Source organism: Myotis daubentonii, chromosome 18 (genome assembly GCF_963259705.1).
Source record: "Myotis daubentonii chromosome 18, mMyoDau2.1, whole genome shotgun sequence".
In the NCBI taxonomy this organism is placed as follows: Eukaryota; Metazoa; Chordata; class Mammalia; order Chiroptera; family Vespertilionidae; genus Myotis; species Myotis daubentonii.
Genome location: NC_081857.1, coordinates 10,368,363 through 10,393,670, shown reverse-complemented (window position 1 = coordinate 10,393,670; position 25,308 = coordinate 10,368,363). Strand labels below are relative to the sequence as shown.

At 60.9% G+C, this 25,308-nt stretch overlaps 1 protein-coding gene across 8 annotated transcripts; it reads right to left on the bottom strand.

Moving 5' to 3' along the window:
• Positions 1–1,794: 1,794 nt before the first annotated feature.
• Positions 1,795–23,708, bottom strand: IKBKE (inhibitor of nuclear factor kappa B kinase subunit epsilon). Of its 8 annotated transcripts, none has more exons than XR_009449924.1 (22): positions 23,631–23,708; positions 22,346–22,415; positions 21,934–22,051; positions 21,326–21,466; positions 20,822–20,951; positions 19,674–19,855; positions 18,931–19,091; positions 18,031–18,141; positions 17,576–17,755; positions 16,823–17,019; positions 16,078–16,142; positions 15,900–15,991; positions 15,662–15,748; positions 13,521–13,596; positions 13,289–13,401; positions 11,514–11,590; positions 8,557–8,596; positions 7,743–7,844; positions 6,231–6,327; positions 5,152–5,285; positions 4,845–4,983; positions 1,795–2,560 (listed from the first exon to the last, which is right to left on the bottom strand). XR_009449924.1 is itself a non-coding variant. In XM_059675310.1 (22 exons), the coding sequence occupies exons 2-22, from the start codon at positions 22,378–22,380 to the stop codon at positions 2,527–2,529; spliced, it is 2,244 nt and encodes a 747-aa protein (XP_059531293.1). In that variant the 5' UTR covers positions 22,381–22,415; positions 23,631–23,708; the 3' UTR covers positions 1,795–2,526. The 8 variants fall into 8 exon arrangements, 6 of the variants coding, with proteins under 6 accessions (XP_059531293.1, XP_059531294.1, XP_059531295.1 ...); XM_059675310.1 differs by having other exon boundaries at positions 4,845–4,916; XM_059675311.1 differs by having other exon boundaries at positions 4,845–4,916; positions 5,173–5,285.
• Between the last annotated feature and the right edge of the window lie 1,600 nt (positions 23,709–25,308).

The following is a 25,308-nucleotide window of genomic DNA, read 5'->3' as shown; positions in this document are numbered from 1 at the left end:
ATACCTTTAAAATGCCAGTGGGACTTGCCCTAAAACCTGTGTCCACGGAGCCCCGAGGGAGAGCCGAGTTCCTTAGCGTGGCTGTGAGGACACGGCTCCTCCCCTTCCTCTCGCCGCCTTCCAGTCCCACGTGGAGGCTGGTGCTGCTCAGGCCTCCATTGCTGGGCACCTCCCCTCCCCTCCCCTGCCAGACCCCAGCCTGGAGTCAGTGCTCCAGGTCCTCTCCCGACCCCCCCCCCCCCCCCCCCCGTCCTGGCTGAACTGAGCACCCGCCCTGCCAGGAGGGAGACCGTGCGTGATGCTGCCCGTGAGCTGTGCCCTGCTGTGCTCCCAGCTCTGCCTTCCATGGAGGTGAGCTCCTGGGCAGGCACGGCCCTGTCACCTGGCAGCTGTGGGCCTCCATGTGCATCTGAGGAACTGGGCGGCCCTGCACCTTCAGTGTTACGTTAGGCCTTAGAGAGGGGTGTTTAAGAGGCCTTCAGGTCCCTGGGGGTCTTACAGGGTCCCTCTGGTCACGGGCCTTGGTGCAGTCCCCCCGCCCTTCCCCGTGGAGGTGGAATTGCAGCTCTGGGAAGTTGAGACGTGGAGGCGCCGTGTCCTGCGCTGCCCTGCGCAGGATGAGCTGAAGCCTCAGAGTGAGTGCCCTGCTGGGCCCTGCTCATGAGCTCATGGAGCCTGGATCATGCGTGTCATCCTCCAACAATCTGCGCTTGGCTTTCAGGGATCCCCTGGCGCTCGTGCTGAGCCCCACCAAGCATGTGGGGTCCAGAAGCAGCGGCCGGGAAAACGCACGGCGGGACTTCCCTGCAGGGGGTGACGATCCGGGAGTGCTGGCCGGAGCTCCTGCGGGCAGAGCCGACCAGAGGTGGCCCAGGGCCACTGAGGGAGCAGCTGGGTCCTGGAGCCTCAGAACCTGAGCCCACTGGGCTTAAGACCCATGGCAGGAGGCCCAAATGGCACACACGAAGCCACTTAGCCTGACGCGAGCAAAGCCCAGAAGCCCTCCTCCCCCGGGTCTGTGGAGGTGCCGGTCCCTCCATAGAGAAGCAGCATGGAGGTGGCAGATGCGGGGCCCCAGCCTCCCCCACTTCTGCCCGCGGTCAGGCAGCTGCCCTCCCGATGCGGGGCTCCGGGAAGCTGGGCAGGAAGGACTTCTGGGGTTATCGGGGGTCGAGCATAATGTCATCTTGATGCTTCGAAGCACACAGTGGGGCTTCTCGTTTGTTTCCCTCCCCTATTGGGGCTACTTTCCCGTGTGCTCCCTCCCTCCAGCCTCCTAAGCCAGGGGGGAGTCCAGCTCTGGTTAAGGGAGCCTGGAGGTTCTCAGGGGAAAGGCTGAATGTGCACAAGCCTGAAGGCCTCACCCAGGCACCATGCTAGCTTCTGGACAAAACGGGAAAGGCCCCATTCGACCCACAGCAATGTTCCAACTCAGTATCTCGGGCACAGCCTGGGTTTTGAACAGTGTGTGTGTGTGTGGGGGGGGGGGGGGGGAGGCACATAGATGGTAGATTTGAGGTTTAAAAAAGGCCTTTTTTCCTCCCCAAGTTCCAGACCCCTTATACAGCTTCCCAGCAGACAGGGGGAGGGAGAAGAGGGGGATGGGAGGCCACCTTACTTGGGCTTTTCCCTGAAATTAGGGCCCGTTTAGGGGAAAGGCAGGAATCGGGAAGTAACCAGGCCTGCCTCCATGCCCCAGTCCTTCTCCTCACGGATCCCCACGTGCCTGCTGGGATGCCAGGTGCACCTGTGGCCTCCCCTTGCCTCACCCACCGCCAGGGAGAGACACCCAGAAACAGAAAGGAAGGCACGTTTATTGCACTTCTTAAAGGCGCAGGCCTGTCTCCCCTCGGGCTGTGGGCTTACAGGCCTGTGCTAATCGCATGGCCATTCCTGACCAGCTGGCTGACATCCCAGAACTGGTGGTGCCTCCGAGGGAGAGAGAAGGGGAAGGTCCCTGGACATGGCGCCCCCACCCCCCACTCTCTCACCCTAAGGCTCAGCCAGACCCAGAGCAGAAGGCAAGTCAGACTCTGCGATGCCTGTGGCCGAGTGTGTGACCCTCAGGAATCAGAGGAGAGGGGAGAGGGCTACATGTTCAACAAGAAACAAGAAACACCACAAGAGGAAGGAAGACTGGGATTAGGCCGCGTGGCCCAGCACCCTGGGGAACCCCCGTGGGGCCTCCTCTTCTGTTCCCTGAGGAGCAGTGCCCTGTAAACCGGGGAGGGGGGCTGTCAGAGCCTCTCTCCCGGGGCCCCCGCAATGTTCAGCCGTGGGTGCCAGGGGAGCGTGCGCCTGGCCAAGGAGGAGCTGTGCCTGAGCCCACGTAGGGTGTCAGGTGGGTCCTGACAGCTGTGTGGTGCCCGGGGCCTGCGTGCTGCCCGCAGACAGGCAGTGAAGGTAATGCTGTGGCATCTCCCAGCGGACGGCCAGGAGGGAGGTAGGCTGGTGATGGGACAGGGACAGTCCTGCGTTGGGTCCCATGATTCTAATGCTTCAGGCTGCCCTGTGCACCCACGGAGCTCAGACATCAGGGGCCGATTGGACCCGACTTAACCTGCAACGAAAGGCGCAGGTTAGCTTCTCCCAAGTGCAGGAGCCTGGGAACCACTCCCCAGGCCAAACAGCGTTCAGCAGCTCCAAGCTTTCCGGGCTCAGCTCTCCTGTCCCCCGAGAACTCTGAGGTTCTCAGCCGTGACTACACGAGAGTCCGTGGGAAGCTTATAAAATCCCCACCCTGGGCCACGCCCAGAGCTTCTGGGGCAAGACCCAGGCCTCTGGATTGTTCGAAGCTCTCCTGGTAAACCCAGTGCAGCCGGGTTAGGAGGGAGAGGAACTCAAAAGACTTCTTTAGGCTTCCTGGCTAAAGCTCTGAATAAGAAAGTGAAAGTTCACGAAGATAAAGTATTTTATCTGTAAATAGACTGCATATCACAGCAAGAATAATTTATGTCAGCCCTAAAATTAGAACTTCCTGCCCATTAGGCTGCGTTGGAAAGGCGTTCCAAGGAGCTGTCGGCTCTCCCCTTGGCGGGCATTTAGGAGGATGGATCCTCCCCTTGCTGGAATGGGACATGGGAGATGCCTCCTGAACCCAAGGGGCCTCGGAGACTCTGGAGATGACCACCAGCTCCTCTGGGCCTCCCGGCCTCCTGGCCTTCCTGCCTCCTGGCCTCCCTGCCTCCTGGCTTCCCTGCCTCCTGGCTTTCCTACCTCCCAGCCTCCCGGCCTCCCAGTCTCCCTGCCTCTGGCTTCCCAGCCTCCTGGCCTCCCAGCCTCCTGGCCTCCCTGCCTCCTGGCTTCCCTGCCTCCCAGTCTCCCAGCCTCCCAGGACTTAGAACTTCCTGCCCATCCGGCTGTGTTGGAAAGGCTTTCCAAGGAGCTGTCAGCTCTCCCCTTGGCGACAGCCTCCCAGCCTTCCAGCCTCCTGGCCTCCCAGCCTCCTGGCTTCCCTGCCTCCCAGCCTCCCTGCCTCTGGCTTTCCTGCCTCTGGCTTCCCTGCCACCTGGCCTCCCTGCCTCCTGGCTTTCCTGCCTCCCAGCCTCCCAGCCTCCTGGCTTCCCTGCCTCCCTGCCTCCCAGCCTCCTGGCTTCCCTGCCCCTCAGCCTCCTGGCCTCCCTGCCTCCCAGCCTCCCTGCCTCTGGCCTCCCAGCCTCCTGGCTTCCCTGACTCCCTGCCTCTGGCTTCCCTGCCTCCTGGCCTCCCTGACTCCTGGCCCAACTCTAGCGTCCCAGACTGGTGTGGCCTGGGGGGAACACCTACCATTTAGTGAGGCCTTCCCTCTGTGTGCCCTGTCCTCCCTCCCCAGCACATTTCAGATCACACCTATTTAATCCCCACGGCCACACCATGAGGTGGGCCTCATTATTCCTATGTTACAGAGGCAGGAACTGAAGCTCAGAGCTGAGCGGACCTCCCAGGGTCACATCCACGCAGTTGGGAAGGAGCAGAGTCAGGAGTCAAATGCTGCTGGAATCTCTGCGGAGTCTTCCCACCAGGCCACCGGCTCCCAGATGGGGGATGGGGGAGGGGGGTAACAGGCATACGCAGGACGGACGGGGTCCTCGCCTTCCCTGCGTGTGTATATATGTATGTCAGCCCCTTGACCTCCAGGACAAGGCCATCCTCGTTTCTGAGGTGATGTCCTGCCTTCCCTCTGGTGCTAAAATGTGCTTTACAGAGCGGGGCTGCTCGATGGGGAGGTGTTTTCCCTTCAAATGTGTTGATTTCATTGTATGAGAAGTTGGTCCCTCCAAGTTTTTTTTGTGTGTGGATTTTACTGGTGCACAGAATCCAAACATCTGAGCCTGCTGCACCCCTAGCACCCTCTGCAGCACCCCTCCCCCTGAAGAGGGGGTTCTGCTCAGGGCACGAAGCAGAGTGCCTAGCACTGGGCCTGCAGCCTGGGCGGCCTGTGAGCACCTGCCCCCAGGGCCATGACCCCAGGCTCCGTGCCTCAGTTTCCTGGAGCATGACACGGAGATGAGGCAGCGCCACCCCGAGGCTGGGGGAAGTACAGGCACAGCCCACGTTCACAGCCACGGATCCGCATGCCCCAGGCCCATCTCTGACTGCACCGAGAATGGTCTTAGCATCCAGGTCAAATGCCTTCCCTTGCATATCCCGCAATTGCTTAAAATGAGATGAAGTGTTCCTTTCTGATCCGCTGTATTCTCAAGGCTCTCATGGAGCCCGGAAGCCTTCACCTGGTGAGGATGGTGACTCAGCTGTGGACAGGCCGGAGCTCCGGCACCTGCCACCAAACCTGCCTGGGCAGGTGCAGGCGCTGGAGGGCCCAGCCCCCCCCCCCCCCCCCCGCCACGCACCGCGGGGCTCCTTACCTTTCGATGATGCAGTTGTTGTCCTGGAGGTCGGAGGCCAGCAGCTTCATCTCCTTACAGAGCTCCTCCATGCTGTCCAGGGCAGAGGCAAGAGCGGCCGCTGTGCCTGAGGCCGAAGTTGCCCTGACCGACCCCTTCCCTGGGAGGCCGGCCACCAAGCCTCTCTTTACAAAGCCTGCCTTCCAGGCCTGGTGTGCGACACACCCTCGGGCCCTAACTTTCATCCGCCCCTTACACACACACACACACACACACACACACACACACACACACACACACACACACACGGACATCCCTCAGTACTCACTGGAAACCCAGGTCCTTTAGCTGGAGACCCAGGTCCTTGGGTGCAGAACTGGAATAAGGAGCCGTGGGGGTGGGGGGGACCTGGGCCCCCTTTGCTCTGTCCTGCAGGAGCTGGAGAGACAGCCAGTCGAGGATCTGAGGGGAACCACACTCTAGTCAGAAGGGAAAAGCCAGCTCACCTGTGGGGAGGGCAGTGCTGGGGAAAGGCCGGAAAAGGGTAACAAAAGGGCCCCAGCCCACATCCCCAGAGCAACCAAAAGCTGAGCCCTTCAGGCGAGCCCTCCTTCCCAACCTGTGAGTGCGGCCACCCTCCCTGTCCGCGTGGATGTCATGATCCTGACTGCCAGGTTCTCCCTGTGTCTAACTACCCCCTAGTGCAGCGGTTCTCAACCTGTGGGTCGCGACCCCTTTGGCGGTCGAACGACCCTTTCACAGGGGTCGCCTAAGACCATCCTGCATATCAGCTATTTACATGACGATGCATAACAGTAGCAACGTGACAGATATGAAGTAGCAACGAAAATAATGTTATGGTTGGGTCACAACAGGAGGAACTGTATTTAAAGGGCCAGAAGGTTGAGAACCACTGCCCTAGTGACACCTGCACCAGGAGCTGCAGAGAGGGGGAGGAGGCAGCCACTTGCGGGGAGGGGAGGGGCCACGCTGCCTTTCCTAGAAGAAGGCGCCCTCTCTGTTCCTTTTGTCAAAGCAGGCGGCTTCTCCAGCTGCCTGTGCTGGGCTCTTTGCAGAACACAGATGAGAAGGTCAAGGAGAGGTCACACGGCCCCTCTCAGGAGTGGCCCGCAGCCTCCCAGACAGGAGGAGGGTGAGGAAGGTGTCCCAGCGTTCTGGAGGCTCTGCCCTTGCCGTGACCTTCAGTCTGGATCCTAGGAAGTGCCTTCCGCTTTCTCCATCCCCACCTCAGGGCGACTTTGGGGTCGGACCTCCCACCCATCCCAACATGCTTGGGCTTGGTCCAGGGCAGCTCCGCCCAGAGACAGGGGAATGGCCTGAATGCCCCCAGAGTGCCAGGTTGGCTGGGCAGCCCCCCACCCCCACCCCGCCCTGAAGCTCCCGCACCTTGCTGAGGCCCTCCTGCACCTTCTGGGCTTCGGTGCTATAGGCAGCCACGGAGCAGGCGACCAGGCGCAGGTGGCTCCTGGCCTCGTGCACCACCCTGGAGAGAGCAGATTGAGAATCAGAGCCAGGCTTGCCGGCTCTTACGGGCCACACCCAGCTGTTGTTTGGGCCACTGCACAGCCACGGAATGTCCACGGGTCCAGGCAGTGCCTCCCCCACTGCCTCTGCCCTTCTGGGTGCACCCTCAACTGTCCCCTGTCCCCCTGTCCCCCTGTAAGAGTGCTGATGCTCTGACAGGCTGGTGAGGGTCCTGTCGCAACCAGCTGGGAGCTGCAAACACCGTGCGCTGGGCAGGGTCACCCAGGCCGGGCAGGAGGAGCGCACGGCCAGGCCCGGCTCCAGAGTGGCTCAGGACGGACAGCCCACGCTCCCTATGGGAATTCCTGAGGCTCCCATTCCAGAGAAAATCAAGGTCAAGGCTCTTCTGCGGCTTCAATAAGTGCAGGGAGTGAGCAAGGACACTGTATCCGTTGCCCCAAAAGGAAATCACGTGCAGAGGGGTTACACCAGTGGTTGACTGACGCTCAGCCCTGGCTACACATGAGAATCGCCTGAGGAGCTTTTAAGCTGCCGCCATCCAAGCCAACTTCAGGCCAGTGAAACCAGAGTCGGGGGCGGGGAGCTGGGCATTAGTGTTCTACTGTGAGAGTGGGTGGGCGCCTGAGTCTCAGCCCACAGGTCCCGTGGATCTCAAACAGACGCACCTGGGAACCTGCCCGTCTCCGGAGGAGCCAGCGTTGGTGCAGGTGGGGGAGGAGGGGGGCTGTCTGAGAGGGAGCACCTGTGACAGGGGTTCTACGTAAGGGCCTCTGCCTGCCTCTGCTTCCCGGCCGCTGGTCCCACCCAGGGGACCTGTGCTCTCCCCAGAGAGGGAAGGCTTCCCGCATGGCCACCTGGGACCGTGGGAAGAACCCAGGGTTTAGGGGCAGTCACACCGCTGTACTGTCCCGCGCCTGCTACCTGCTAGCTGTATGCATTTGAGGAAGAGACTGTTCTCTGAGCCTGATAGTACTTACTGTATAGCAGTGGTTCTCAACCTTGGCTGCACATTAGAATCACCTGGGAATCTTTTTAAAATCCTGATTTCTGGGCCCCATCCTCTGGAAATTCTGTTTCTTTGTGATGGGGTGAGGCCACAACATGAGTAACAAAGAAACAGAATTTCCGGAGGATGAGGCCCAGAAATCGGGATTTTAAAAAGATTCCCAGATGATTCTAATGTGCAGCCAAGGTTGAGAACCACTGCTGTATAGGGAAGATACTGTGGGATTAAATAAGCTAATGCGTAGAAATCGCCCAGCGACTGCCTAGCCACCCAGGACCACAAAACTACCCATCTCTTTGCCTTTGTCCCTTTACTACCACCCCCTTCTCAGCCAGGGTCGGCCGAGCCCAGGACTTCCGAGCCTGGAAGGGCCTGGGGTCCACGAGCTCAGGAGGCCAGATGGTTACCTCATGCGCTCGCCGTGCGTGACCAGCGACGCCCGGTACTTCTGCACACACTCCTCCTGGAACACCTGCAGGAGCCGCTTGGCTAAATGGCTAAAATTCACCCTGGAAAGAACAGGGAAACCGAGGCACCGAGCTAAGCAGTCAGAGCCGCCTGAGCACGAGCCTAGCGTGCCTGGGTCTCCACCTCCTAAGCGCCCAGCCCCCCCCCCCCCCCCCCCCGGCCACAGCAGGGCTGGCTCTCCAGGAAGGAGGAGATGATGCCCACACGGGGGGGTCATGGTGACCAGAGGGGCTGGCACCCAGCACAGGACAACAGAGGGACACAGACTCTCAGCTCAGCCCCAGAGGGAAGGTGAGATGACTAGAAAGTGTGTGTGCAGGTGTCGGGGGTCAGGGTGGGTATAGAACTGGGGGAGCGAGTCGCCAAATAAGCATTAAATCAGGGGCCCCCCGGGGCATGAGAAGGCCCAGGAAATGGAAGGGCAGAAGGACACCCAAAGGGAAGCTCAGGCAGAGGCCAGAGCGGCAGGGGCAAACCAGCGAGGGGACAGGGAAAGAAACCCTAGGAGCCGAGCCGTCTTCAGAAGTAAGTCCAGCTTCCTGGGGCCGCCTCTGAGGAGCCTCCCTCCAGCTCAGCCACTGTCCCCTGTCCTGGCTCCAGACGGCCCGCCCAGATACCGTCACACCACCCGCCTCCTGCTAGGCCTCGCCTGTGACCGGGCCCCTCACCACTTCTCGTCAGGCACAGAGAATCCCTCTGCCCGGGTGACACCCACCCTCCTGTGCCCCTCCTGCCAAGGGGCCGGCCACTCACTTGTCCAGCTTGTGGATCTGCTCCTCGTTGTAGCCCAGCCCTGGAGGAAACAGCAGAAATGATGCCACCTGTTACGTCAGCAACATGGAAGGCCCCAGGGTTGGGGGGACACCCACAAAGATGCAGTCAGCCTGGCTTGAACCCTGCTCCCTGGGGCTCCCAGCCCACTGAGCCAGGAAGGACAGGAGTGAACCGAGCACCCAGGACATTGCACCACGACAAGGAAGGAGTGGACCTGGGGCAGGCGAACACCTCAGGGGGAGTGGTGGGTGGAATCGGCCTTGTGGTCAGCCCCGGCCCTCGGCCAACACCCGTCCCAGGGTGACGGATGCCTACAGGCTGTTGGCCTCATCCCGAATATTCAAGCTGCAGGAGAGCCAGCTGGGCTCTGCAGCGGAGCTGGATAAGCCAGCACCGCCCCCCCCCCCGCCCTGTACCCCACTTCCTTGCCCAGACACTTTTGCCAGAAGGGCGATGAAGTTTTCACTTCCTGGGCACCTCCTGATGCTCTCTCACTGGGGAGATGCTGCCCCCTCGTGGGCCTCGAGGGAATGGGCCTCGGGTCATTAGCGTCTTGGAGAGGAAACGCGGCAGAGGTTACCTTGCTGACCCCCCCTCCACACCCCTAGTAGAGAATTCCCTTCCGGGCACTGTTCATAGCCAGCTGGGCCCCTGTGAAGTCCAAGCTACATGTCCCAGGCCTGCCTCCTATTGGCAGGGCGCTGTAAGCAAGTGGTTGCACCTCACCCAGTCCGTTTCGGCGTCTGCCACAAGGCACACACGGCATGGGTGTGAGGGCAGTGAGAGTGCCCTGGTGTTCACTCTGAGCATTTGTCAGAATGGCCTCTTCCAACACCCCAAGAGGCATTTTTCCTGCTTCTTTTCCAATTTGAATAAAGGGCTCTTGAAGACCATAAAAATTAAACTCTTGTTGAGGCTGCAAAGTAAGGTGATTAAAAGCAGCTGGACCTTGTGGTGCTGGCATAGGAGCAGGGAGACAGATCAGTGGCACAGAGTAGAGAGCCCAGAAGGAAACCCAAGCCTATAGGGTCAATTGATATATGACGAAGGAGGCAGGAACAGACAATGGTGGTGAAAGATAGTCTATTGAAGAAATAGTGCTGGGAAATTGGACAGAAACGTGCAAGAAAAATGCAACTAGAGCACCTTCTTACACCATATACAAGACTAAACTCAAAATGGATTAAAGATGTAGATGTAAGATGCAAAGCCGTAAAACTCCTAAAAGAAAACAAAACCTTTGACATCTCTCTTAACAATATATTTTTTTTTTATCTATCTACTCAGGCAAGAAAAACAACAACAAAAAATAAACAAGTGGGACTCCATCCAACTAAAAGGTTTTTGCACAGCAAAGGAAACCATCAACAAAATGAAACGACAGCCTAGTGAATGGGAGAGCATGTTCTCCAGTGATAAATCCAATAAGGGGTTAATGCCCAAAATTTAGAAAGAATTCATGCTACTCAATACAAAACACACACACACACCAAACAATCCAATTAAAAAATGAGCAGAGCCTGAAGAGACGCTTCTCCAAATAGGACACGCAGATGACCATAGACATGTGGGAAATCTCACCGTCACTAATCACCAGAGAGATGCAAATCTATACTAATAAGAGCGTAATATGCTAATTAGACCGGCGTCCTTCTGAGCGTCCTTCTGGACGACCTTCCGAATGAAGCCAGGCTGCGAGGGAAGCCCGGGTCCCGGGTGCCAGAGGGAAGCCAGTGCCGGCGCCGGGGGAAGGAGGGCCTACTCTTGCCCAAATTCCGTGCATCGGGCCTCTAGTTAAAACACAGTGAGATATCACCTCCTGCCTGTCAGAATGGCTACCATCAGTACATCAACAAACAAGTGCTGGCGAGGATGTGGAGAAAAGGGAACCCTCATGCACTGCTGGTGGGAATGCAGACTGGTGCAGCTACTGTGGGGAACAGCATGGGGATTCCTCAAAAAATTAAATACGGAACTGCCATTTGACCCAGTGATCCCACTTCTAGGAATAGACAGAATTATGTTTATGTTGCTTGTTGGTTACTTGCTGAAGTGACAATTTGGATAGATTGGGTTGGATAGGATATATTATTAAAATTAATCTCACCCTTTTACTTCTACTTTTCAATGTTGGACACTAGGGAACTCTAGGCTCCATACGTGGCTGCAGGCCGTGCCCGTGGGACCTGCTCTGAGGTACTCCCAGGAGGGCAAGGACTTGGCAGCGAATCCCGAGACCTGCGAGCCACCCTGTGGGAAAAGCCTGGCCGTGCGGGGAGAAGGGTCCGGTCCTGGGGGTCAGCTCCTCAGCCTCGTGGCCTCCCCTGCTCCCTCCAGTCCCTGCCCCACTGTCCTGGGTTGGACCCTCCCCTGCTCCAAGATGGCGTCCCCTGGGGCAAACAGCCTGACCACTGAGCCTCAGTGAGCTACCCTGTCCGAGGGTCTTCGGAAGGCTTCTTAGAGATGCAGGCAGAGCGCCTGGCCCAGTGGCTCTGAGTGGCATTTCTCTGGGTCTGCCCGTTTCTGGAAAACCCGACTATCTTAGTGGCCCACAGACACAGCAGATAGGGAAACACGCCTTGAACTCTAAGGTGCCCGGCAAAGGTGCGGGTTCTCTGTCAAGGGCCACCTCTTTGATGGCAGCCAGATGCCAGCCACTGTGAAGCCCGTTCGTGTCACCCAAGCCTCCCACCCCACCTGGCAACAGGCTCAGGTGTAAAGGCTTCCTCCTCTTGCTGGTCTGCAGGCAGCTGGAGGCCAGGGGCCCAGGGCCCCCGCCTTGGACCGGCCGCACCCGGGCTCTGCATGGCCAGTGAGCCCCCAGCAGCAGCCCCGGAAAGAATCAAACAAGGGCTGGGTACCTGGCCGGAAGGAGGGAGAGGGAGGGGGAGCAGGAGTCCGCGCAAGAGGAGTGCGTGGCTCTCCCCTCGGCTCACCTGGCCTCATCCGGGCCTTCCTGAACTGCTTGTAGATGAGGTACATCTTGTCCAGGCAGCACTGAATCTGCTGGATGCTGTGGGCAGGAGACAGGGACCAGGTGATGGAAGAGTCACACAGCACAGAGCACCGGGGGAGGGAGGGGCTGCGATGGTGGGGGGACGAGGCAGGAGCTGTCTGCCTGCAGAGGAGCCTTCATGTCACGGTTTTGGGGGGCGATCCGCGAGTGGGGGTGACTCTCTGGTCTCTAAGCTTTCTGAGGCACCTTGAGGCCAACCAGCCAGCTGTCGTTCTCTGTTTATTCTCTCTCTCCTTCTCTCTGTCCCTCTCTCTCTCTTACACACACACACACACACACACACACACACACACACACACACACACACACACGGTGTTGAATAAGGTGAGAGCGAGAAACAGCCCAGCAGGACAGACGGGCGAGTGGCGCTGGCTACATGGGAAGGTTTGAGAGGAGACTGGAAGGGGTCCTGGACCCTGAAGTGGAGCGTCTGGCAGTGGCCGGTGGGAGCGGAGCAGACACCTCTGGTGGCCTGGGAAGGGCAGAGGGGGTGCCTCCTGGCACACGGAGGGAACTAGTACCACAGCCAACAACTCTCCTTTCACACAGTCATGACCCCATGTTCTCGGTCCTGCCTGGAGGCCAGGGAACGAGGGAGGTGACTTCCTGGGCCTGCAGTTCAAGGTCATTATGAGCTCCCCTTCCCCTTTCCAGGCTGGACAAACACTCTGTTTGAGATGTTGGGGGGGGGGGTGTTGGGGGGGCCTTCCTCACCCTCAGGCCTGTGTAGCCCCACTTCCTCCCCGCAGCTCCTCTCGTGACCCCGGCCCAGCTATTTCTGGAGCCGGATCCGGGCGGCACCAAGCTCGTCCCCAGGGCTTTCCGGGTCCCCGGCGCCTGCCCTCCCAAGGACAGCGGGTGGACAAGACCTCAGCTCGCTCTTCCTCCGAAAGGCTGGGCCGGATGTGCCCTGGGATCTTAGAAAGGCGACCCCCACGCACACGGCACGGGGGACACTCCCTCGTGGAACACAGTCCCCTCCAGAGGACCCGGGACCGTCCGCTCCGCGTGGGGTAAACGAGCAGAGAGAGCCCGTGTCGGTTCCGGTCAGTCCCGCAGCCCAGACACCTAACAACGGGACCCGCAGGTCCCAGCGCGTCTCACATCCAGAGTTAAGGACGTGGGGCTAAGGTCCGGGCAGGGGCCGGAGGACGCCCCGGTCAGGGCGGGACACTGCCAGGCCACAGTGAGTGGACACCTTGCGTCTGTTACAAGGGGGGCTGAGGCTGTAAAAGCTGTAACTCCCCGGTGAACCCCAGGAACTAGGCCTTGGAGGTGGGGGGCCCCGGCCCGATGCCCTACGTGGTCACTTGTCACTGGCCGGGACTCAGGGCACAGTAGCTTCCCTGAGGGCATAACGGCAGTGCCGCTGCCTTGAGGGTGAAACGAGAGGAGTAGGAGGGCCTGTCCCGGGGGCTGATGCAAAGCAAGGGCTCCGAACGGGGAGGGAACCAAATTCGTCTCTTACTTAGAACTGTTGCCCCTGCTACGACTTTGAATTCTCTCTCTAAACCCCCAGATCCTTTTCTCCCTCCGGCTAGTCCCAGGGCGGGGTCTCGCTTATCCCCAGATCCCCACCATGATCCCATGCCGGGCATCATTGCCAAGGCCAGGGAGAAAGCAGGCTGACGCCGAACCGGCTGCCGGAGCGGCGCGCCCCGCCCCCGCCCCCCCAAGAAGGGAAATCCCACAGACCTTCTGTCCTCATGTACCTGATCCCGGCTCTTCGCCAGCTCCGAGCTCAGGCTGCTCAGGCTCGTCTGCTTCTCCGTGACGTTGTGGGAGAAGATGGAGAGGACCTCGGCCAACTGAAGGCAAAGAGGGCTCAGCTCAGGGCTCCGCGGGGAGCCGGGCTGGACCTCTGCCCCTGCTCTGCTCCTGACGCACCCCCCCTCACCCCCCCACCCCGCCCCCTGCCCTCACTCACAGTCCGCAGCTGCGACCTCAGCTCCGCCGCCCTCTTCAGCTCCTGGACCTCGGGCATCCCGGCCATGTGGCTGAACCTCGAGGGAAGGACAGAGAGGGGTGCATTTGGGGTATGGCACCCCTGGGACAGCACGCTGGCTTGTGGGGTATCGGGGGAGTCTTGTGGTTGGGGCAGGGGAACCAGCTTGAAGAGGCTCCTAGTCACCCACATGGCTGAGCCCTGCAATGAGTAAAGATTGAGGCGGATCGGAATAAGCTGAATCTACGAATATTCACGAGGCCACATGCAAGGCAGCTGTTCGAGACCTTCTTACTTGGAAAATTTGTAACTAAAGGAGAAGAGTCCGGTTTCTGCCCAGTAGCCCAAGCATGTCAAACGCAAAGGCTAACGCGGGCCACGTAAACGAGGCATGCGGCCCGCGAGTTTGACATGCTCGCAGTAGATTCTGTGTTTCCTGACAACCAATAGTTTATTGACAAGGGAAAAGCTGTATTTTATAGACTACCAGCCAGGCATGTGCCAGGACTTGGAATCCTAGCGTCGTGCTGCCCCGGTGAGAGTATCACTTTTAAAGTGACCGATGAACGATTCAGGCATGGCCATCTGTGTGGGGCCGAAGTCACATCACACGGATTCTTTCACAGGAAAGAAACCAGGCTGTCCCCACCCTGTTGCGCAGCCCGCCCCACCCACCCCCACCCCAATCCCTTTACTCCTGGGTCCAGAGCAAGTGGGCAGGCAAATGCGTCAAAAGCTTCCTCTACACATTCCTTTCCATTCAAGAACCCGCAGCAGACCCATAGGCCATTTTATTGGGGTTTAACCTGCCAACTGGACCCTCCAGGACCCCCATGTGTTCTCCCCTCCCTTCCCCGACCCTTCTCCCTACTCCAACTTCACTCTGGGGTATTCTCATCATAACAGTGGGACCCTTACCAGCTCCCCCCACCCCCGCAAGTCCCCCCAAACCCCCAAACATCCCCCCTCTCTGTCTCGGCACAGGACCTTCCAAATGGAGGTATTCGCTCTCATTATGGCCTGAAAAGCCTCACCTCTTCCAGGAAGACCTCTGCGGTTGCCTGTGCCCATCTCCAGCTTCCCTTTACCCAACCATCCTGCCCTCCTCCTGGGCCCCTCTGCGTGCATGGCACCACAGCTGTCCCGGGACCCCCTGCTGTGCCCTGGCCAGAGCACTGCCCTCTTCCCTGTCGCTGTTTGAGGGGGGCTCAGCCATGCCAGGGACTCCAGCCCTGTCCTCCCACACTGCCACCGCCCCATCTGCTCCATCATCAGCACTGCCACTGCCAAGGCCGGGAGGCAGGCCAGGCTGCAGTGAGTCAGCCGCTGCTGGGAAACTCCCGGGCCTTCCTGCGGACGTGGGCTCGGGCATAAGGGGGGGGGGCACCGGGCATGCTTGGCACTGCCCCTGCTCCTCTATCCCCACGTCTCCTCCCAGTGGGCAAGGCTCAGGCCACCGGCAGCTCCCTGGGCTGCGGAGCCCCATCCCCACCTGCCCCATGGCCCATGCCTTCCAGGATCTGAGGGCTGTGCCCACTTTCCAGGAATGCCCTCGGGTCTTCCTGCTTCTCTCCACAGCCTGCGTTTGTTTCCTCCTCCCCCGTTTCTCCCTTTCTCCACCCGTCACCTCTAAACAGCCCAGTCAGAGGGGTAGAGGGCATGGCGTTCCGAGGGCTGGGCAGGGCAAGGCGGTTTGAGACAGGAAGAGGCTGGAGAGGAGCATGGAGGTGAGACCACAGGTGGCTGTGTCTCCCAGAGTCCTGCTCGGGGCCTGGTGCGGGCGAGAGATGGGGGTCTGGAGGACAGAGGGCCCTTCCTGGGGCAGGGGGGCTGCCTGGGGACCTGGAGAGGCAGTGCCCCTCTGGGCCCGTTCCCCCTGAGGCGTGAGGCGTGAGGTGTGAGGTGGGGGTGATACGAGCCATCATCCGGGGTGGGTTGTGGGGCTGAGGGGCAGGATGGCAGTGCCCTCAGTATTCCAGCCAGGCGGGGGAGGGGGGGCTCCGGTCAGGGGAGAGGAAGGACATTGTGGGAAATATTGGGGTGAGGAGCAGACAGAGAGAAGGGCCGAGGGTCTCAGCTGGCCTCGGGCCTGCTGCGGCCACCGCCCCGGGCAGGACACCCACCTCTCGGTGCCCAGGCTGCTGCTGAGGAAGAGGAGGGCCATCCGCAGGACCTCCAGTGTCCGCCGGCAGGTGGCCTGGAGCGTCTCCCTGCCGAGGGAGGGGAGCCGGCGTCAGAGCTGCCTTCTCCCAGGGGCCGGGGCACGTGCCCGCAGCCGTGGCCCCAGCGCCGCGTGGAGAGCCGGGCTGCCGGGCCGACCCGCTCGCCCGCCTTGCCCTCTGCGCCAGCCCGGGTACTCACACGAACCAGTGCAGCCCCCGCAGCATCAGCTCCTGCCCGGCCCACAGGGCCCGTGCCAGCCGCAGGGCCTGGTAGCCGGCACCTAACACACCCTGAAAACACCGGTGGGCAGAGTCAGACTCCGCACCCCCTACCCCTGTGTGAACCCCGCCCCCTGCCCCCTGGGGCCACCCCTAACCTTGGCCGTGTTGTAATCTGCCTGCAGGTCCACTTTGGGCACAAACTTGGTGATGTCCAGAGCAGCTGCAAGCAAAGACCCCGCCTGAGGGCGCCCTTGTGGCTCACACTCACCCCTCACCACCCAGCTTTCCAACCCCCAGAGCCCCACCTCTCCAGCCTTAGAGGCCCTTTAATGCGTGTCTTTACGATTGCAGGCCCTCACTGCCCCCTTGTGCTCACTTTGGTAAACTGCAGCCTCGTGCCCAAGGCCCCCATCTGAGCCAGAAAATGGGCCCAAACCACCCTCGTTCCTGGGGAGTTTCAAGGTTAATTCCCCTTCCCGGCCTCGGAGACCCGAGTAGGAGGAGGACATCGGACTTGTTCAGAGAAGAAGAAGTGCTATTTCTGCTAGGACTTGGAGGACAAAGCTCTGGGCCTCTGACCACGTTCCCTCTCCAGCACCTGGGGGTCCAGCTTCCTCCAATCCAGACCCTCTGAAGCTTCCCCACCAGCGGCGGAGACTGGGGGGAGCACATGGAAGCCAGGTCTCCCTGTTTCCACGGGAGCCTCACAGCTCTGCGGGCACTGGAGCCCGGGAACGTCGGGCCACCAGCCTGAGGGACACGGCATTTCAAGGGCATATGAAAAATTAGAACCCAGAATTGGGGGCGCCCTGTGGGCCCCCAAGGAAACGGATCCACATCCTGCCTCTTGGAGGAGAGAGGGGGGAGGAGACAAGGTCCAGCCGGTGTGGCTCTACTCACGGTCCTTAAAGGCCAGGCCCTTGGGGGTCTCAGTGGCCACGCTACACAGCGTCAGGGGGCTCCTTGCGGTCGTGTGGGCGATGTGCTGTGCTGAGAGGCTGGGCTCGAGGACACAGAGGTGACCCTCAAATAGGTACTCCTGGTTCTGGGGGGCCACGCTGGTCTGCTCGTACACGGCCTCCAGGAAGATGGCTATCCTGGGCACGCCAGGGGGAGGGGGACAGTAAGGAGAGGAAGTGTCAGCAGGGGGACCCACGCCCCAGCTAAGACTGCATCCATGCGAAGGGCGCAGCTTCTCGGAGGAGGGGACCGGGTGACTTTTCTTTCTTATCAGCGGTGGCGAGACCAGGGGAGAGCTCGTGCGTTTCAGTGGATGGAGGGAGTGGAAGCAGAACTCAGGAGCCTCATAGCCGGCCTCTGCCTTGGCACCTCTTCCCACTAAAACGCACCCGGTTCCACAAAACTCTCCAGCCACCCATCTGGGAACCACACGGCAGGCACCCCACCCAGGGATCATAACGCGCACCAACCCGCGTGGGCGTGCGCTGAGTCGGGAGCAGCTGCGAGGAGGCCTGGTTCCCGTTAACTCGGTGGAACTAGGACTTTCGCAAACGAAGTCCCCCATCTACGCCAAGGCAGCCTGACAGTGGGGTTTGAGATGGGACCCAGGAGCACCCACATGGAAACACTCCCCAGAACGCCGCCTCGGACAGAGAAGGTCCTGGGCCTCCCTCCGGCATGGCGCCCACTCACGTGTTGTGGGCGTGGACGTAGACGTGGTGCAGGACGGCCTGGGGCAGCGAGAACACGTGGACGATGACGCGCTGCAGGATGTCGCTGGTCTCCGCGAAGAACTGGTCGAAGCCCCAGCACTTGGCCGGCTCCACCTCCAGGATGTTGGCCAGGACGGGCACCAGCTGGCTCTGCAGGCCCCTGCCCCCGGGACATGGGGCCGTCAGGGCCGGGAGCCCAGCCTTGTCCTCCTTGAGTAGGTGACAGGGGCATCCCAGGAGGACGTCCTGAGAGCCAGGACCCAGGTGGTGACAGAGGGTTGGGATGGGGAGGAAGGGCTGGGAGGACTGTCCAGCTTCCGGATGGAAAGACTGAGGCCAGAAAGGGAAGGTGGTGGGCAGGTGCCAGGGGCCCTGCCGGGACCGGCCTCCGCCAAGAGGACGCCCCACCCAGACGCGTCTGTGTCTGACCCTCACATGGACAGCTGGCAGGTGATGGGGAGGGCGTAGCTCCACTCCAGGGGCCCGTTCTCCTGCCTCTGGGTGCCTGCAATGGCCCCGGACGGCTTCTCCGTGGTGATCCGGTACCTGGGTAAGTGAGGTAGGACCGGGTCAGTGGGACCCCCAGACCATCACGCGTCAGAGGATGACAAACTCAGCATGGAGGGCTCAGAGCCCTGGTGCAAGCCCCCCAGCTACTCCAAGGCAGCCTGACAATGGCATTTGAGAGTCCTGGCTCTCAGCCAACCAGAGCACCTGGCCTCGGTGCTCCCCAGTCCAGCCCTGCTGCCCCCACTGTCCAGCCCCTCTGTCCCCTGACGCGCGTCCACAGCGGGCCTGCCTCCACACCTCCGCCTGCGCTGTGCTTGGCCCGATGTCCTCCTCCTCCGCGTCACTGTCCTCTTTCCTTCAATGTCCAACCCGCCCGACAGCACCATCCGTGCCCTTTTCCTAATCTCAGCAGCCCCCACACGGCTGACCGAGTGGAGGGCGGGTGCATGGACCTGCCCGTGCGTCAGCCTTAAATCTCTCTGCTCTGGGCCACGCACGCAGTGGGAGCGGCACTGTCTCCAGCTACTTCTGCATCAGACAGCTGGGCCGGGGAGGGCCTGGGACCTGGATGCTGGTCTTGCCCTGACAGTGTCCCTGGAGCCCCGGTTGAGGTGAGATGAGCAGCCAGTGGGGGGCTAAAGGGAGGCACTGAGCTCAGATAAGGGGTCTGGCCGGTCCCCGTCAGCCAGGTGTTGACAGGCAAGGATGTGAGAGGAGCCGGGTCGGGTGGCCAGAGGAGAACCACAGAGTCAGAGGCAGAAGCGGGGACATGGCAGGGCCAGGGAGGGAGGCCAGGCCCTGGACCCTGCCCGCGGCCCACCGTACATGATCTCCTTGTTGCGCCGCGGCCCCCCAAAGGGGATGAAGGGCAGGCTGCCGGTGGCTGCGTGGTACAGGGTCACCCCGATGCTCCAGAGATCCACGGTCACCCCGAACGACTTCTGCTGGGGCTTGCGAAGCACGGCCCGCTCGTACATGTCGGGGTGCTGCCGGAGAACCAGAGGGCGGCCGTGGAGGGAGAGGGCGCGGGGCCTGTGCCCGCCCAGCAGACCCCCTTCCACTGCCTCCTGGTGGCCACAGACCATCAGAATCCACCCCTTCGTCATCTCAGACGTTGGCATGGAGCTGGCCTGTCCAGACCGTGTTTATTTGCCCTCCCTGTGCCCCGGGAGAGGTGGTGACCATGGTGTCCCTTCCTCCAGGAGGATCAGATCAAGCAGCTCACTGCACAAGGGAGGCCGGGAAAGGAGGTTGGGGCATGGAGGCCAGGCAGGGAGGCCGGGGCAGGGAAGCGGGGGGGGGGTGGGGGGGGGTGAGGGGGCGTGGGGAGGGAGGCTGGGCAGAGAGGCCAGGGAGTGAGGCCAGGGAGTGAGGCCGGGCAGGGAGGCCGGGAAGGCTGCAGCAGCGCCTTTTCCTTAGAGAACAGAGTGCGTCCTTCCGGTTGGGGTGCAGAGGGTGAGACCTGTCCCCGCTGGATGCAGGGGAGAGGACAGAGGCCCTCAGAAGGTGAGGGCCGCCAGCGGCAGGGGTGGCCCTCAGCGGGGCCGCGGGGCCCAGCTCCCGCTCACCAGGTACTCCTCCGTCCCGTAGACCGAGACGAAGTGCTCGTCGTCGTCCAGCTCGCGGGCGGCCCCGAAGTCCGTCAACTTGTAGATGCTCTGCCCCTCCTCCCCGAGGAGGCGCATGATGTTGCCGGGCTTGATGTCGCGGTGGACGACGCCGTGCTCCCGCAGGTGGTTCATGCCGGCCACTGCGGACAGAGGGCTGCGGTGGTCCGGCTGGGACAGGCCGGCGCCTGGGGCTAGTCTTGGAGGGGAGGCTGCCCTGGGGCCCAGATAGCTCCCACGGCTGACCGGCCTCCGGCCAAGCCGCAGAGCAGAGATGGGCACAGGGCACAGGAGGGGGGTCCCGAGGACCTGGCTGTGGAGGGTCCGTGAGGCGTTACTAAGCAACCATCAGAGATGGAGGCGCTGGCCGCCTGAAAATGGCAGGCCGCCTGCTCTATTTGGTTATTTTTAATTTTTTTATTTAAAACATGTTAAGTACGCCTAACAAAATGTGCAGTTTTACCTATTTTAAGGATACAGCTCAGTGGCATTAAGTCCATTCACCTTGTTGTGCAACCATCACCACCATCCGTCTCCAGAACTTTGTCAACCTCCCAACCAGACACTCTACCTATCAAGTAATCGCTCTCCACCCTCTTCCCCGGCCCCCTGGTCCACTGTCCGTCTCTGGGGATTTGATTACTCTCGGTCCCTCACGTAAGTATTTGTGTGTCGGGTTTATTTTACTTGGCGTAACGTCCGCCAGGCCCATCCGCACTGGGTCAGAATGTTATTCCTTTTTAAGGCGGTATAGCATCCCATTGTACGTGTAGGCCATGCATCTACCTGTGATATTGGCGTTGCTTTCCCCTGGTGGCTAGTGTGAATAATGCTGTTAGGAATACTGGTGGGCAACCTGCTTTCCATTTGATTTTTCAGCTGGAGTTTTAAACTGCTGATCAGCAGGAGTCAGACCCTGGGCCCTGCCCACTTATCATGGCCTGTCCCAGGTCTGAATGGAAGGCCTCTTGGGTTCTGAATGTTCTTCTGCGTTTGGATTCTTGTTCCAGATGCGCGGCGCCCCGCTGGGCCTCTGCCTTCGCTGCGGGCCAGCCCTGTGGCTGCTCAGAGGTGGGCGGGGGCCCCGGTGGGGTCAGGGAGGGGCTCACCCACACAGCGCAGCACCACCAGGAACTCATCCTCGGGCAGCCCGAAGGCATTCTCAGGGCTCTCCAGCACGGTCAGCAGGCTCCCGCTGGAGCAGTACTCCATCACCAGCACCTTCTGCCGGCTGGCCCCCTGCAGGTGGGACAGAGGAGGCCTGGCGAGGAGGGTGCAACCTGTCCCCTCAAGAGGAGGTGACTCAGCCTATAGCCAAAGCCCTTCTCCAGGTCCCGGCTTCGGGCCTGGCTGTCCCTCCTCAGCCTCACGCTGATCTCACACACCTGAGTCCCAGGCCGCCTCTTCCAGGAAGCCCTCTTTGGTTACATCCTACTTCCTATCCTTACTTTCCCCTGTGCCACTCCCACATTATGTACTTGAATCTACACGTTGCTGCTCTGGCTGCCCTGCTGGTGAGCACGTGACCAAGTCTCTATTAGTGTGTGACCCGACTCTTCCCAGCCTGTTTAGGTCAAAGCCAAGACCGTCCTCTGCCCGGGCACTGCACCCACCGTCTCCTCCACCGCGAAGAGCTTGACGATGTTCTGGTGATTCAGCTTCCGCAGGACCTCAAACTCCCTCACCTGCACCTCGCGGGGCCGCAGGTAGCTGGCGGCGTTGAAGACCTTCACAGCAACCAGCTCCCCAGATTTCTGCCAGCGGGACAGAGCGGGCTGCTAGGGGCTCCGGCTGGGGACAGTCCATTGTCTGGGGAGCACCCTCACCCCAAGCCTCCTCCTTCAGCCTCGTCTGGCAGCCTAACACCAGACATGAGCCAAGACAGCCCGGATGGGGAGGGGCTCCCCCCAGCTCCTTCCCCCGCTCAGAGGGTACCCAGCCATCCAGTACTGAGAGGTGACAGGGGCTCAGCACACCGGACACCCTGCGGTTCCTACATTTGCTGTCATCTCCCTGGTGTCAGCTTTGTGTTCTCATCACTCGCCCCAGTTCCAGACCGCCTAACGGAGGGACCAGGCCGAGGAGCCCTCCGCAGCTCCCACACTTCTGCTCAAACCCCCAGTGTCCCTGACCCCAGAGTGTGCCCAGCCACACACCGCCTGGCTGCCCACGGGGGTTGGCGGGGCCAGAGCGGGCCGCGGTGGCCAGGGCTGGGCCCTACCTTGTTCCGAGCCTTGTACACACTGGCAGTGGCCCCCTGGCCCAGCAGGTCGTCCGTGTGCCACAGGTAATTGGCTGTGCTCTGCATCTCCTGCCCTCGGCTGCCGGCCACCTTCTGCCTAGAAGAACATTCGAGAGTCCGGGATTCCATCACTGACCTGGGATGGACACGGGGGCCTGGCCGGTAGCTGAGCCCGAGATCACCCCATGAAGGGCTCCGTTCCCAGAGGCGAGGGGGCAGGGGAAGTATGCAGCACAGAGAGGTGAAGTCACTTCTCCAAAAGCAAGCACAGCCACCAGGCCCTCAGCCACAGCCCAAGCCCGTCCCACCCCAGGGCATTCCACCTGTCCCCTCTCCCCACACCCCCTTCCCAAACCGCCATTCTGCAGAGACAAACCCTTTTCTCTGTCACCTCTCCCAGGGACTGAGAATTCTGGGCTTTGGCATCCAGGCCTGGGACTGTCCCAGGAAGCAGAAATGTGCTAGAAGGAAGGGCCCCAGGTCAGGCAGTGGCAACCACATCACCAGAAATCTCCAGGATTGCAACATGAGCCCGGAGCCCCTCCCCGCCCACTCGCCTGAGTCCACACTTCCTGCGGCTGTGAGCTAACGGCTGGCGGCTCCAGGCGGCCAGCAGGGCCGGGTCAAGAGGACCAGCTGCAGAGTGGGTGTGTGCGTGAGAGGGCATGTGCATGTGTGTAGGCCTGCGTGTGTGCGGGCACGCATGTGTGTGTGTGCATGTGTGTGGGGTGGGGGGTGGAGGAGGCAGGAGATCATCAGGAGCCCTGGGGAGGATCTGAAACCCTAACTTTGTTCCCCATCTTTGCTTCCATCCTCTTCTCTCCAAAAGCCAGTTCCTCTAAAGCAGCAGTTCTCAACCTGTGGGTCGCGACCCCTTTGGCGGTCGAAGGACCCTTTCACAGGGGTCGCCTAAGACCATCCTGCATATCAGATATTTACATTAAAATTCATAATAGTAGCAACATTACAGTGATGAAGTAGCAACGAAAATAATTTTATGGTTGGAGGTCACCACAACATGAGGAACTGTATTTAAAGGGCCAGAAGGTTGAGAACCACTGCTCTAAAGCAATGGGTTCGAGTGCAGCCTCAGGAGCTCGACTCCGGCCCCTGAGCAGCAGTGCCGGCAGGTCGCTGCGCACGACTGGGAGAAGGGCCTCAGATGAAGCCGGACTAGACAGGCTTCTTCTGACTCACAGGTTTCTCAACCCGCTGTCACCCTCTGGGACCTGGGCTTTGAGCCGTCTCTCTGCCATTTTTTTTTAAGGAAAAATTTGAAAATGTCAATTCCTTGAGCCAGAGGCCACTTCATGAGCTCAGTGGTCAATTTCTCGTTCAACAAATGCATTCGTGTTTGCATTTTGCAGAAGTAACTGAGGTACGAAGGGCTCCCTGAAGACATTAATAGCTCAGGGGAAAGAGCTGGTCAGGTGTCACCCCCCCCACCCCCCGCCCTGCACGAGGATTCAGCTGGGGGCCTGGGGGTGTGCAGTCCTGGCACAGCCCCTGGTGCCAGGAAGGGCCCCTCCTTCCGTGGTGGTTGGATACAGGAGGGCGAGTGGTGGAGCCGGGAGCCAGCCGCTTCCCCTCCCCCCTCCCCTCCCCCCCAGCCCCCGCTCCTCCTCCTTGGGGCTCCCCGTGGCCAAGTGCATCCCCCCTGTGGCCTGGGCACCTACCTGTGCTCGGAGCCCAGCTGCCGGGATCAGGCAGAGACGCTCCCTGGCAAGTATGTGTTGTGCTCTCTGTCTGCAGCGCTGCACCGGAAAGAGTGGGGGGGCGGATGAGAGGCACCCCTCAGTGCTGCGAGCCTCAGCCTCCATCAAAGGCACCGGCCCAGCCCTTTAACCCTTTCCTGTTTGTCACCTCCCATGAGCTGGGGCTTTCCAGGCCATGGCCCCGCTGCTCCTCGCCTTCCACTCCCTGCCCCTGGGCAGGGAGAAGGGCCCGGGAGAGGCAGGGCAGGCGGGCGGGCTGGCGGCAGGAACCAGGCAGGGGAAAGGCGGAGACAGCTGAACCCGGCTTTGGGGTGTTGGGAAGTGGGGCAGGGATGGCAGCCCTCTGTGCCACTGTCTTCCCTGCCTCTCACCGGCTTCCAAGCGTCCTTTGCCAGGGTGGCCCCTGGAGATGGAGCACAGGGCACTGCCGGGTCCCCAGCAGAGGCAGAGGCACAGAGAGGGGTCAGGGGTCAGCACCAGACACACGGGACACTGACCAAGTGCCCCCCTGCAGCTGCCCTTCCCCCCAGGGCCCCCCTTCCCCCCTCCCTGGGGACGCTGCACACTCACCACATCTCAGCTGCGGGTGCAGGCTGGTGGGACTGGGTGGCACCCCTGGGGCTTTCAGGGCTTGCTGTCATCCGTGGGCAGTGCCCATAGCATCCTGGTGCTCACGGGACGAGGGACTCAAAGCCTGGGCCCGTGGACGGTCCGTGTGCCTCCGGGGAGCTGGGAGCCGAGAGCTGCCTCCCCGCCTCCATGCGTGCACACCCGCTCCCTCCAGCCTCCAGCCTCCGGCAGCTCTCACACTTCCTGATTTCCTTCTTTCTCTCTCTTAAAGAGACAGGCAGCTGGGCCTCTGCGGCCGCCCTAGCTGGCCGGCCGGAGAAAGATGCTCTAAGTTCCCAAGTGGAGGTGACAGGACAAAGGAGCCCGAGCCACAAAGAGGCTGGGAGCTAAGGCTGGGCAGCAGTGGCGGGCGGCAGGCCGCGGGGGGCTGCTTGGCATCTCCCTCAGTTCACTGGAGCCGGGGAGTTCAGGGCTGGGCCCAGAGTCACCGGAGCAGGTTGGGCTAGTTATCCAAGTGGAAGGACCAAGTTCCCACACCCAGGAGCCCCAGGGAGGGTCCGGCTCACCTTCCCAGGAAGCCCGCAGAGGCCTGCGAACAAGCAAATGCGGGGCCAGGTTACGCCCTTCAGTATGACCTTGAGCACAGCACGCAACCCCTCCCAGACAGTTTTGTCATCCAAGGCATGAGGATCGTAACATCTGCTCCGCCGGTTGTGTGGATGACCTGGAACGATACATCTGGAAATGCTTGGTGTTCGGTCTGATCAGATCATTGATCCCATATCCCCTCCCCTGGGAACTGACCTCGAGACCACTTTACAGTGGACGACCTGCCCAGAGAATTCTCTGCCCAGAAAAGGCCAACCTAGAGTCCTTTAAAATCTCTGACTCCCCGGTCCCTGGGTGCTGGTGCCATTTTGGGGCTCAGCCCATCTGGTGGTCCAGATGACCTAATAAATTCATCACCCTTTACCCCTTCCGGCCTCGTGCGCTCCTCCTTCGGGGACCCTAACGCTTGGGAGGCAGGAAAGGCCTGGCAGAGCGCACTGAGGGCAGCGAGGCCCACACC